At 45.5% G+C, this 13632-nt stretch overlaps 1 protein-coding gene across 4 annotated transcripts in view; it reads left to right on the forward strand.

Annotated features, from left to right (window-relative positions):
* The window catches only part of PTPRG (protein tyrosine phosphatase receptor type G), a 623046-nt gene that overhangs the window by 402509 nt on the left and 206905 nt on the right, over window positions 1-13632 (forward strand). For all 4 annotated transcript variants that reach the window (XM_064156968.1, XM_064156969.1, XM_064156970.1 and 1 more), the window contains one exon: window positions 1021-1116. In XM_064156968.1, coding sequence (XP_064013038.1) covers window positions 1021-1116 — 96 coding nt within the window. The remainder of the gene's footprint in view (window positions 1-1020; window positions 1117-13632) is intronic.

The following is a 13632-nucleotide window of genomic DNA, read 5'->3' on the forward strand; positions in this document are numbered from 1 at the left end:
CAGAGACAGACTTTTATCTTACAAATTGCTTCAGGAGTGAAGGAATTGCTCTAAACATTGAAACTCTTTTCAGAAAGTCTCTCTGTTTTTTGAGGTAAATGTGTTTAGCACATTTAACAGAGCAAGAGATCATAGAGTCATAGAATCAGTCAGGGTTGGAAGAGTCCACAAGAATCATCTAATTCTAGTCCCCCTGCCATGGCCAGGGACACCCTACCCTAGATCAGCCTGGCCTTAAACACCTCCAGCCATGGAGCCTCAACCACCTCCCTGGGCAACCCATTCCAGGCTCTCACCACTCTCATGCTGAGCAACTTCCTCCTAACATCCAGTCTGAATCTCCCCACCTCCAGCTTCGCTCCATTCCCCCTAGTTCTGTCACTCCCTGAGAGCCTAAAAAGCTCCCTTCGGATACTGGGAAACCACAGTGAGGTCACCTGAGAGCCTCCTCTTCTGCAGACTGCACAGCCCCAACTTTTTCAGTCTGTCCTCATGGGAGAGGTAACTCAATGCCTTTATTAGAGCTGCAGTTGATGGACTTGAGAGACTGCAGTTTTGGTCTCATGAGAATGTATTATTGTCTATCTTTATAGGCTAGAAAATTTCTCCAGCTTTGCTCCATTCCCCCTAGTGCTGCCACTCTCTGAGAACCTAAAAAGTCCCTTCCCAGATTTCTTGTAGGCCCCCTTCAGATACTGAAAGGCCAGATGAGGCTGCAACAAGGAAAGAAATGAGGAGATCCTGGCCAAAACCACCAGGTTTACCATATAAACAGACTGACCACACTATTTATCCTTAGGTTTGGTATTAAAATGCACTGCATTTACTCCGTTCCCTGGTTACTGTCCCAGTAGGGCAGTCATGCTATTAATCAAGATGCTAGTTAAACAATATTGTTCAGCAGAATTCCTTTATCTCAGATTCATAATGCCAGCTTTACAGACGACTTGTGTGCATTGCCTTATTTGAGAGCAGCATGAATCAACACTAATGTGATTTTGCTGTTTTCCATTTTTACAGATGCAGATTTACTTCTACAATCCCGATGACTTTGACAGTTTTGGAACAGCAGTTCTAGAAAACAGGGTAGTAGGAGCCATGGCTGTGTTTTTCCAAGTAAGTTTAAGCAAAGGCTGTATCCATAAAGCCAAGCATTCGCCGAGCGCTGTTTAATACATCCAATTGTTTCAAGCTTAATGGATGCATCTGTTTCCTTGTTCCCACCTGTCTAAGTGAAAGATACTTCGTTATTGTCTGTGTGTGATTTAAAATGTAAATAAGTATATTTAAAAACATCGTGGAAGAATTTTGCATGAATTGTTCTGATTTTATAGCTGCTTTACAGACGCAGATCGGAGCACACATTCATCATGGGAACTTTCTTTCCCTGCCGAGGCGCGTTGCTGCGGTCTCTGGAATACTAACAAACTCATACGAGCTGGTTCTGTTTGGAGAAGACTTAAACAGAGCTGGAGAGAAAATTAATCAATAAGTTTCATCAGTCTTATCCGTAGCAATTTCTCCTAAATTGTCATAGTAACAAGTTCCTGAACAGAGAAGGTTTCCCGATGAGTGAATTAATGAATCCTCTTCCTTAAAATACATCCTCAGGAGCGTGACTGCTCGCTTCGCTCCCTTCTTGGTTTGACGTGCTGGAGAGCTGCAGCTTGGGGTAGAAGCTGCTGCCTGCTGTGGCTGGTGGGTCACACCACGTGGCAGTGGCACTCAGCAACGCGAGCTTTTTGTCACGTTGAGTCAGGAACAGGGTTTTTTTTCCTTTTGAGATTGAGGGTGGATTGATTCCCAGAGCCGACTGAGTCTAGTCTGTGTGGTCAGCAGGAGCAGGGAGGTCATTCTGCCCTTTTCTCTGACCTGGTTAGACCACACCTTGAGTATTGTGTTCAATTCTGGGCCCCCCAGTTTAGGAGGGACATTGAGATGCTTGAGCATGTCCAGAGAAGGGCGACGAGGCTGGGGAGAGGCCTTGAGCACAGCCCTACGAGGAGAGGCTGAGGGAGCTGGGATTGGTTAGCCTGGAGAAGAGGAGGCTCAGGGGTGACCTTATTGCTGTCTACAACTACCTAAGGGGTGGTTGTGTCCAGGAGGAAGTTGCTCTCTTCTCTCAGGTGGCCAGCACCAGAACAAGAGGACACAGCCTCAGGCTGTGCCAGGGGAAATTTAGGCTGGAGGTGAGGAGAAAGTTCTTCCCTGAGAGAGTCATTGGACACTGGAATGGGCTGCCCGGGGAGGTGGTGGAGTCGCCGTCCCTGGGGCTGTTCAAGGCAGAACTGGACGTGGCACTTGGTGCCATGGTCTGGCCTTGAGCTCTGTGGTAAAGGGTTGGACTTGATGATCTGTGAGGTCTCTTCCAACCCTGATGATACTCTGATACTGTGATACTGTGATTTCCGAAGTGTGGAGGGGCAGGTAACACCCAAACCATCACATCTTTTATTTTGGCACTCCAGCGTGGGGCAAATTGATTTTGAGTGATTGTTAATTAGCTCTGGAAATTGAATGAAGCTTATTATTCACAGCTTAGCACAATACACAAGCAGATATTTACAGTATATACGTTTATAGACGGAAATATACAAGGTAAAAGGTGTAGGTCATGTTCCATGTAATAATTTGCATAGCAAAAACCTGTGAAAGAAATTACTGGAAAACCTAAGCCATTCATAAAATCCTCTGCTGCTTTGAACTGGCAGGTCTTGAACCTCTAAATCAGAGCTTAGCCTTCTGACTGTCATTTGGGATGTCAGGACTTGGAGTCGCAGCATCAGCGCTAAGTTGGGGGGTTTGAATTGCTGGGAGAGATTCATTGCATTAGGTTTTTTCTTTAATAATTCAGCATAAATGCAGAAAGCTTTTTCTGCCTGAGAACTAATACTGTCTGTGATGGTTTGAGTGTTCCCTGACCCCCCACACTTTGGAAATCACCCAGACTAGACTTAGCCGGCTCTGGAAAGTTTGAATGAAGCTTATATTTACAGCTGGCACAATATACAAGCAGATAGTTACAGTATAGACAGTTAGAGACAGAGATAGACAAGGTAAAAGGTAATACAGAAACACAACAGCCCTCCCAGAAACCTGAGTCCCCAGGAGGGGCTCCCAAACACCCCTTCACCTTCCCCCTACTCCTCTTAACCTTACCCCAGTCCCAAGGAAGAACGGAGGCTTGGCCAGGGGGTTAGGAAGCAAAGTGGACTAATCAGAAAAACGGAGGGTGAGGTTAGAGAGAGAAATGCAGCTCGGAGCTCCCCAGCAGGAGAAGTGCTTTATCTGTGTTTGGATTCTTCTTTTTGTATCTCTCAGTAAGCCTATCAGTGAAGTAGACATCTTTCTGTTTCCCTTTCACAGCCTGTAATCTAGTCCTTCTCACCAACTCATTCTATCTAGCTTCAAACTAGCACAGGAGGGAGCTGGAGCAACTCCCTCCCGCCGTGGTGTCGCAGCAGAGAAGTGGCTAATGAAGATTTGAAATATCTCAAGGTGTTGTTTTTTTCAAAGGCAGAGGGGAAAAAGGAGGGAAGGGGAATGGAAAATGCTCATCCTCCATAACATTTCACACTAGTTTTTATTGTAGAAGAAAATTAACTTATCTTGTGAAGCTAGATAAAAAAGAATATGCAAGTACCCGTATGCAAATAGCTCCCTCTTTTTCTTATGATGTTAGAGTGACAAGCCTGACTCTCCTGCTCAAATTAAGTAAGGCTGTCTTTTTCCATGTCACTGATTTTGATCAAATGCTTTGATAAGGAGAAAAAGACAGATCCTTGTATTGCATAAGTTGCACTAACTCTGCTGACATCAGGCCAGTGGAAGCAGGCGTGTTAAATTCGTCGCCGTTGAATCCCGAGCGCCTCTGTGGCATTTCATGTTAAGGTAAAGTCGGTGCGACTGTGATAATTTACAGTGGCATAGCAGGATGGTTCCCCAGACTTCTTAATCTTAATGTGCTGTGGGAAGCACTGAGCAAATTGAATTTGGCCTTACAAGACAGAAGTTTAGAAACAGAATAACCAAAGGCGCTGTTACCCGACGCCTGCCGCAGCGAAGGGCTGCTCGGTACATGCCTGTGCTGTGCCAGGAGGAGCGTGCGTTACGCCGTGGTGTGCAGTGAGCCTTGTGACCTCCTCTGGCTGGAATTTAATTGCTGGATTACCCTGATGTGCCTCATGTAAGCCACGTGAAGCACCGCCACGCCTCGCACCGTTTCCTACTCTGTATGTGACACTAATTCCGTAAAGGCTGTTTTGAGAGGATCCTAAAATTGCAGTGGGACTGTATTTTGTATTGCCCCACCTGCAAAGCCAGGTGCTGCGCTTACTGCAGGTCCCACTTTGCACTGTTCCAAGGGAGCTGTTAAACTCACTAAAAATACCCTAAAATAGTTTGTAATGCTGTTAAAAAAAGCTACCTTTGATTGTAGGAGACCTCAGGCTCTTTAAGACTACAATCAAGTGTTGCAGTCCCCTCAGGGAAGCAGAAATCTATACTTTTCATCATTTCTAGCCCTGCAGGCCACAGGACATTAGGCTGTAAAGTCAGGATGATGGTGCAGCTGGGCTTCTCTGCTCCAGGAGCCATGAAATCTGAAGCCATTACTGATAAAACAGTCACTGATCTCTTCCAGAGTGTAGGGGTAAGGTAATTCTCTGGCAAAGTGACCCAGGGACAACCTGTTTTGCGGCTGCAAGGAAATGGCTTCCCTTCCTGGTGGTTTTTTTTCCCTTGCCTTTGGGTTGAAATGATAAATCGGTGATGTGCCGTTAAACTTCAGAGTGTATCAGGTCCTCCTTCTGGGTAGCTGTGCTCCAAGACAGGAAGCTGTAAGGAAGATTTGTAGAGCCCAAAGTCCCCGTTCTGGAAGGGCATGTGCAAAATTCTGGCCCGTGTAAGACAGATCCAAGGGCTTCAGCTTAGCAACTGCTATTTTGGCCATCAGGAGGGTTTTGCAGAGCCAATGTAGTTGCCATTCAAGGTGCCGTTCTAGTTCCCTCAGCTGCACATTGTAGGCTGGAGCTGGTGAACCGCAGTGTGGAATAACATTTGCAGGCAGTTTTGTACAGAAATTCTTGGTGTTCCTTTAGCCTTGCTCCCCACCCAGCAGGACAAGGGAGGTTGTTCTTCCCCTCCACTCAGCACTTGTTGCAAAATACCTGGTTTAGCTCAGGTGTTGCAGAACCCTGATTAGCCTGCTGTGGGAACGTGGTCAAGGCAATGCCACATGGACTCCAGGTGATTCAATATGAATTGTGCCAGAGACCTTTATTGATCATTCGGCTCTCAATATATCCCTTAGGGCATAAGGCACACACCTACACATTAGCATAATTAGTCAAAGACAACCCACTCCATCAGCATGAACCACACCTTGTTTTCCTCATTACCGAGGTGTCTGTTATCTGTCCCTTCTGAGATAAGGTAGCCAGCAGCTGGGGGGAACCAAGGTCAGCACCCGCCTGTTATTATCCTTCTTCGCTCCCTTCCTGCATCCTTCTTCACTTTGCATTCCCACAAGCACTGCTCAGGCCACATTGAGTGCTGTGTCCAATTCTGGGCTCCTCAATTCAAGAGAGATGTTGAGGTGCTGGACTGGAACACGTGTCACCAGAGAAGGGCAACAAAGCTGGTGAGGGGCCTGGAGCACAGCTCTGGGAGGAGAGGCTGAGGGAGCTGGGGGTGGCAGCCTGCAGAAGAGGAGGCTCAGGGCAGAGCTCATTGCTGTCTACGTCTACCTGAATGGAGGCTGTACCTAGGTGGGGTTGGTCTCTTCTGCCAGGTAACCAGCAACAGAACAAGGGGATACAGCCTCAAGTTGTCGTGGGGGAATCATACACTGGATGTTAGGAGGAAGTTGTTGTCAGAGAGAGTGATTGGCATTGGAATGGGCTGCCTAGGGAGGTGGTGGAGTTGATGTCCCTGGAGGTGTTGAAACAAAGGCTGGCTGAGGCACTTAGTGCCATGGTCTGGTTGATTGGCTAGGGCTGGGTGCTAGGTTGGACTGGATGAGCTTGGAGGTCTCATCCAACGCGGTCGATTCTATGTGCCAAAGTTTGCCATGGCTGATATTGCATGTAGCTAATTTAAAGGCTGTCTTTTAAAAATGATTCTTAGTAACTTCTGATTGAAATGGCCCCAAGTTGTCCATAGCCACATTTTTGAATGGCAGCTTTAACTATTCCAGCAATAATTTCATAGTTTGCTGTTTTCCAGAGCTGCACTTCCATCTCTAACTCATTTATGTAGAACACAGCTCCAAAACAAACAAACAAAAAACATCATAGAGGTCATAGTGTTTGTCACAAAGACATTAGAGAACTGAATTGTGCCTGCTTTGCTATGTAAATATTTTAACACACAAATTATTGGATAGGTTTGCCATTTAGTCAAGGCTTGGATTGTTGCTAATGCGTTAATGCTGTGTTGGAAAGAATATGTAGTGCACTGAGTGAGTTTCTAGTCTGGCAGGTGTTTTTTGTTTGACTGATGTTCACAAATGTTCCTCTGAAAATCAGGTTCTCCAGTGAGTGAACATTATACTGAGCTATATAATTATTGGTGAAACATTAAATAATTAAGAACCCTCTTTCCTCCTTTTTAAATAATTCAACTTGGACTATGTAAGAATTTTCCTTATTGAATTCGCTGTTTCAGGGGCAATTTCCAGGCAAAGTACATTGGTTCTGAACTTGGATAATTGAAGCACTTGGAACTTTGTTGTAATTGCTAATTAAATCTGTGGGTTTCTCATTGCTTTCGTTGTAAAGTCTGTTTATGAATGCTGTTTCTGTTTGCATGCTGCACGTTAGCTGACCTGACAAAGAAAAAATATGGCTAGCTAAAGCCAGGCAGCAGTTCTTGCATATATCAACTGCTGTAATTGCTCATCTCTCTATTTCATTGTGGAGAGAACTCAGAGGGTCTCACGTACCATAGCACTGTAGCAGTATTCTCAGTTTGCAAATCATAGAGTCATAGAATCAACCAGGCTGGTAGAGACTGCCAAGATCACCCAGTCCAACCTAGCACCCAGCCCTAGCCAGTCAACCAGACCATGGCACTAAGTGCCTCATCCAGGCTTGGCTTCAACACCTCCAGGGACAGCGACTCCACCACCTCCCTGGGCAGCCCATTCCAATGCCAATCACTCTCTCTGCCAACAACTTCCTCCTATCATCCAGCCTAGACCTCCCCTGGCACAAGTTCACACTGTGCCCCCTTGTTCTGTTGCTGCTTGTCTGGCAGAAGAGCCCAATCCAACTTGGCTATAACCTCCCTTCAGGTAGTTGTAGACAGCAATGAGGTCTGCCCCAAGCCTCCTCTTCTCCAGCTAAACACCCTCAGCTCCCTCAGCTTTTCCTCATAGGGTTTGTGTTCCAGGCCTCTCACCAGCTTTGTCGCCCTTCTCTGGACACCTTCCAGCACCTCAACATCTCTCTGAACTGAGGAGCCCGGAACTGGAATGCGATGAGATGAAATGAGCAATTCATAGTGATTAGATGTTGTGCTGAGGGATTTGTTCGAGTGAAGGACTTGTCAGTGTGAAACTAATGATTGGACTCGAGGATCTTGAAGGTCTTTTCTAATTTAAGTTGTGTGCTGGCCTGAAATCTCTGACTGGGCTCCAAAAGCTGTTTTTCACATGGAGTAAAAGTGATACAGTTAATAGATATGTTGAGGAAAAGGGTCCCATAATACTTGGTCTTTTTCTGACTGTAGCATCACTTCGAGCATCTTGCTGGGGACTATTGTACATACAGGGGAGCGCAGCAAATCACAAAGTGACAGATGGTTTGGCTCTGCTGAAAATTCCTGCAGACTTTTTGTTCAGGAGCTGCATCTTTGGGGCAGAATGAAGCACCTCACCGGTGCAAAAACCAGACAGCAGGCAAACAAAACCTTGCACCGTGCTGTGGTGTTTCCTTCAAGATCCTCTCTCATCACCACTGGGGCCCAGAGAGTGTGATAGAGGAGCAAAGTGACTTAGATCTTTTTAGTTCAGTTTATTTTGAAAGCTATTCAGCTGAAACAAGCTGGAAAGGGCAGAATGGAGCTCCAGCATGCTGGTGCCAGGTGTAATAGTTACATGAAAGCCTCTTGAGGGTGGAGGAATTAGTGGGAAAAATAGCTGTTTTTTCTTAAGGTGGGAATGATTGTGGGGAAAAATAAGTCAGCATGTTTCAAGAAGGAGAGGAGCTCAGAGTGTTAAACAGCAATGTGAGCTAACAAGGTCCTGCTTTTTTGTTGTTTAAGAGAACTGAGTTGTTATTGCAGCCAAAATCAAAATGTTCTGGAGACAAACAGGAGAATGCCAGCGATTTTTCTTTGCTTCCTGACAAGTTCTTCTGGGGAAAAACAACAGAACCATTTCTGTCAGCATTGGCATTACTTGTGCTTCCTCTCAAAATTAAGCTCATGCTAGTGGAAGATGGAACTCCCCATGTCAGTTACCTCTCAGCAAGAGTATCCTCTTGGGCTGCTTCTGCATTTGCAGCAACCATAGCACTCAGCATTCTCCCCATGTCAGTCACCTCTCACCAAGAGTATCCTCTTGGGCTGCTTCTGGATTTGCAGCAACCATAGCACTCAGCGTTCTCCCCATGTCAGTCACCTCTCACCAGGAGTATCCTCTTGAGCTGCTTCTGGATTTGCAGCAACCATAGCACTCAGCATTCTCCCCATGTCAGTTACCTCTCACCAAGAGTATCCTCTTGGGCTGCTTCTGGATTTGCAGCAACCATAGCACTCAGTATTCTCCCCATGTCAGTTACCTCTCACCAAGAGTATCCTCTTGGGCTGCTTCTGCATTTGCAGCAACCATAGCACTCAGGATTCTCCCCATGTCAGTCACCTCTCACCAGGAGTATCCTCTTGAGCTGCTTCTGGATTTGCACAAACCATAGCACTCAATATTCTCCCCATGTCAGTTACCTCTCACCAAGGGTATCCTCTTGGGCTGCTTCTGGATTTGCAGCAACCATAGCACTCAGGATTCTCCTCATGTCAGTCACCTCTCACCAAGAGTATCCTCTTGGGCTGCTTCTGGATTTGCAGCAACCATAGCACTCAGTATTCTCCCCATGTCAGTTACCTCTCACCAAGGGTATCCTCTTGGGCTGCTTCTGGATTTGCAGCAACCATAGCACTCAGCATTCTCCCCGTGTCAGTCACCTCTCACCAGGAGTATCCTCTTGGGCTGCTTCTGGATTTGCAGCAACCGACAGGACTCATCTGCAGGGGTTCAGTGGTTTGTGGATCCTCAGAAGTTGCATGAGCCCCAGCACTCTGCTGCAACATGCAGCAGCTCCCAGTCTAGCAGGGGCACTTCAGTTTTCATTTAAACGATCTTGACTAGTTGGTGCTCGTGCCTAATTTCAGCCCACACAGAGTTCAACTTGTACTTAATGACATTCTGGCTCCAGGCCTTGGTTAATTGTCAGGCTGAGCTGGTTTTGAAGCAAGCCAGGAGTGGAAGGATCTCTCACTGGTTCCTGAGTCATCTGTTCAAACTATACACTTGTAAGACCTATTTACAAGTCACATTTGAAATGAGTAGTTGCTTGGATTAAATGCATTAAGACATATCACAGGGCTCTGTTTTAACCATCTAAGGGTGTAATTCATTGCACACTTCACCACTTGCTTTATTAAAGCCAAACTTAAACACATTCAAAACAAAAATACTGCTTTTGCACTTTGAAATAATTCATCTTTTGGGCCTGCTGTACATTCATTATGGCAGAGAATGCTTCATTCCTTGATTACTGCTGTGAAAAGACACAGCACTGATTCCCTGAGCACTCATCAACTATTCGATAGCTCGGAAATTCAGGAGGAGGTGATGGAATCCTTGCTCCTGCAGGGAGGGCATATAAATCTATTTTATTATTTGCAAAGAAAACTGTCAGTGATTAGTTAGTGCATTTCAGGTGCTCAGACAAATCATCTCTAAAGAAGTTAAAGTAAAAATGAATTTGAAAATAACTTTCAGCAATGCTTTCATCATTAAAATTAGCTTCATAATGATGAGCGATGTTGATACCTCGATCACTCAAGAGCTGTAGCAGTACAGGGCTAGATCTTTAAAGGCAATTAGGGACTTGGCAGCAAATAGGCTGCCCAGGGAGGTGGTGGAGTTGCCAGCCCTGGAGGTGTTCCAGACTGGATGGAGGCATTTAGTGCCATGGTGTAGTTGAGTGGATAGGGCTGGGTGTAGGTTGGACTGGATGATTTTGGAGGTCTCTTCCAACCTGGTTGATTCTGTGAACTAACAGGGCTTTGAAAAGTATGTGAGACAAAAATCTAGCATTCTACAGCTCCTTTTCTGGGATGCCATTCATAATTCTCCATTCCAGCACTAACATCTTTTTCTTTTAAAGGCTGTTGGTAGCACTTCTAACTCTTAGATCTCTGTGAGTGGTGTTTGAGTCTAAGCGACTTTGTATGTACAGCGAACTCGCAGATGCAGAGATTTGTTCTTCAGCAAAACAGAGATTTGTTCTTCAGCAAAACAGTAATTGTGGCCTTGCTTTTTGTCTGATTTTTTTTTTGCTAGTGGTCCTTTGTGTGCTTCGTGAAGACAATCAATAGCTCACTTTTCATAGGCACCTGAAAGAACTAAACACAGAACAGATCAGTGGAACCCCCATCAAAGCCACTGGATATTTGGCACAAATATACCATTTAAAGTCTAATTCTCAAATAACAGAATTCTGCTTTTCACTTCCCTAGAAGCCCTTCTTTTCCCCCTAATTCCTTTTCACAGGCTCACAGCATATTAGGGGTTGGAAGAGACCCAAGGAGATCATGGAGTCCAACCCCCCTGCTAGAGCAGGACAATCCTATCTAACACAGATCACAGAGGAACAACACATCCAGACAGGCCTTGGCAGTCTCCAGAGAAGGAGACTCCACAGCCTCTCTGGGAAGCCTGTTCCAGTGCTCCAGCACTCTTACAGTAAAGAAGATCCCCCTTGTATTGAGGTGGAACCTCCTGTGCTGCAGCTTCCATCCATTGCTCCTTGTCCTGTCCTAGGGAGCAGTGAGCAGAGCCTGTCCTCCCTCCTGACCCCCAGCCCTCAGATATTTTTAAACATTTATTATATCTCCTCTAAGTCTTTTCTTCTCCAGACTAAAGAGCCCCAGGTCCCTCAGCCTCTCCTCACAAGCCATGCCCTCCAGTCCTCTAATCATCCTCATAGCCCTCTGCTGGACCCTCTCCAGCAGGTCCCTGTCCCTCTTCAACTGGGGAGCCCAAAACTGAAGTCAGTACTCAAGATGAGGTCTCACCATTTCATTGACTTTCATGTGTTTTCTGTCATACCCAAATAATAAGTGCATTAAATTTAGTAGCCATTGAGTAGGGAGGTCTAGGCTGGATGTGAGGAGGAAGTTGTTGGCAGAGAGAGTGATTGGCATTGGAATGGGCTGCCCAGGGAGGTGGTGGAGTCACCATCCCTGGAGGTGTTGAAGCCAAGCCTGGATGAGACAGTTAGTGCCATGGTCTGGTTGATTGTCTAGGGCTGGGTGCTAGGTTGGCCTGGATGATCTTGCAGGTCTTTTCCAACCTGGATAAAGTTATCTAATGAAAGTTACTTGATTATCTAAAGGTAGTGGACCAGGTTTCCATTTCTCCATCTCAAGTTCTGGCAATTCCCTAGTTCCACCTCTCCATTGCTGCAAAGCTTTTGGAAAGTCTGAGCAAAACTACCTTCATTTTGAAAATGATAACTAAGAGGGAAGTTTCCTCAGGCCTTAGCTCTACCTACATGAAGCACAATCAATGCAATACCTTAAAGGTGATTTGTAGTAGTGCAAATACTGTGTAGCATCATTAACATGCAGGGCATCATCCAGAGTCATTGAGAGGCTTTTCATTTATTTTAATAGACTTCAGATACATGTAAAGACCCTAAAATTAAATTACAGTATTAATTCTTTTAATGGTTGCATTAGAACTCATGGTCCTTTTATTAATAGTGGCTTATGAATAATAAAACTATTATTATTGATTTGCAGTGTTATTTAGTAATTAGCACAGAGATTTTTTTTTTATTGTCTCCATAACATGAAAATGTGTGCAGGCTGAAGGTACTTAACTCAGTGCCTTTGGAAAGTGTGATTTATATTTGTCCAAAAGTATGTTTGTTTGTTAGTAGCTTTCCATGGAAGAGAAGAAAAGCAAAGTAATGTGAAGCATGCTCTTACTCGCTGAAGTCCATGTTCCTAGCTTCTTGGAAGTGTCACAGCTATTTAAAACTCCTAGTTGTTACTAGTGAAAGCAGTAACTGCTTCAGAGCCACAAAGATGATGAAGGTAATGGATCATCTCTCTTACAAGGAGAGCCTGAGGGAGCTGGGGCTGTGCTGCTTGGAGAGAAGGAAACTGAGAGGTGACCCCATTCATGTTTGTAAAGATGCAGAGGGTGAGTGCTAGAAGGATGGAGCCAGGCTCTGCTGGGTGATGCTCAGTGACAGGACAAGGGGCAATGGGTGGAAGCTGAGGAGCAATTTCTTCGTTGTGAGGATGATGGAAGTCTGGAACAGGCTGCCCAGGGGCAGTGGAGTCTCTCTCTGTAGATATTCAAAACCTGCCTGGATGTTTTCCTGTGTGATCTGCTCTGGGTGATCCTGGTCTGGCAGGGGAGTTGAACTGGATGATCCAGCCCTTGACATTCTGTGATTCTGTGAATACTAGAGCCTTTAAATAGCTGAAGAGTAATAAGAGATACTAGTAGCTAGCTGTGATGGTTTGGGTGTTACCTGCCTCTCCACACTTAAGAAAACCACCCAGACTAGGCTTGGCAGCTGGAAATTAAAGACAGAAGCTATATTCACAGCTTAGCACAAGATATAAGCAGAGATTTACAGTATTTACAGCTGTATACAGAAATAGTCAAGGTAAAGGTAATAGAGAAACAGAACAGCCCTCCCAGAAACCTGAGTCCCCAGGATGGGCTCCCAACAACCCTTCCACCTTCTTTCTACCTCTCTGCCTTATCCCAAAGTTTGCTTTACATTCAAGGTGAGTTTGGAGGCTTGGCGAGGGGAACTAGGAAGCAGAAGGATTAGCAGGTTAGAGAGAAGTGCATGCAGCTAAAGCCAGAGAGAGCATCTCTGTTATCTTTATTTATGTTCTTGTTTTTATACATCTCAGCAAGCCTATGAGTGCAGCAGACATCAGCATTGTTTCCTTCTCACAGCCTAGCATCTAATTCCTCTCACTAAAATATCCCAGCTAGGCTCAAACTAGCCTAACACAAGAGCAAATTCGAGTAGGCAGAGATGGTAAATGCAGTACTGAGACTACCTTTTCCTGAGAAACAGCTTCAACAGAGCATACAATGATGTGTAGAAATATGTCTCAAGTTGTGCCAGGGGAGGTCTAGGCTGGATGTTAGGAGGAAGTTGTTGTCAGAGAGAGTGATTGGCATTGGAATGGGCTGCCCAGGGAGGTGGTGGAGTCACCATCCCTGGAGGTGTTGAAGCAAAGCCTGGATGAGGCACTTAGTGCCATGGTCTGGTTGACTGGCTAGGGCTGGGTGCTAGGTTGGCCTGGATGATCTTGGAGGTCTCTTCCAACCTGTGGTTCTGTGATTCTATGATCTAAAAAAAATGATGT

Source organism: Pogoniulus pusillus, chromosome 16 (assembly GCF_015220805.1).
Source record: "Pogoniulus pusillus isolate bPogPus1 chromosome 16, bPogPus1.pri, whole genome shotgun sequence".
Taxonomy (NCBI): Eukaryota; Metazoa; Chordata; class Aves; order Piciformes; family Lybiidae; genus Pogoniulus; species Pogoniulus pusillus.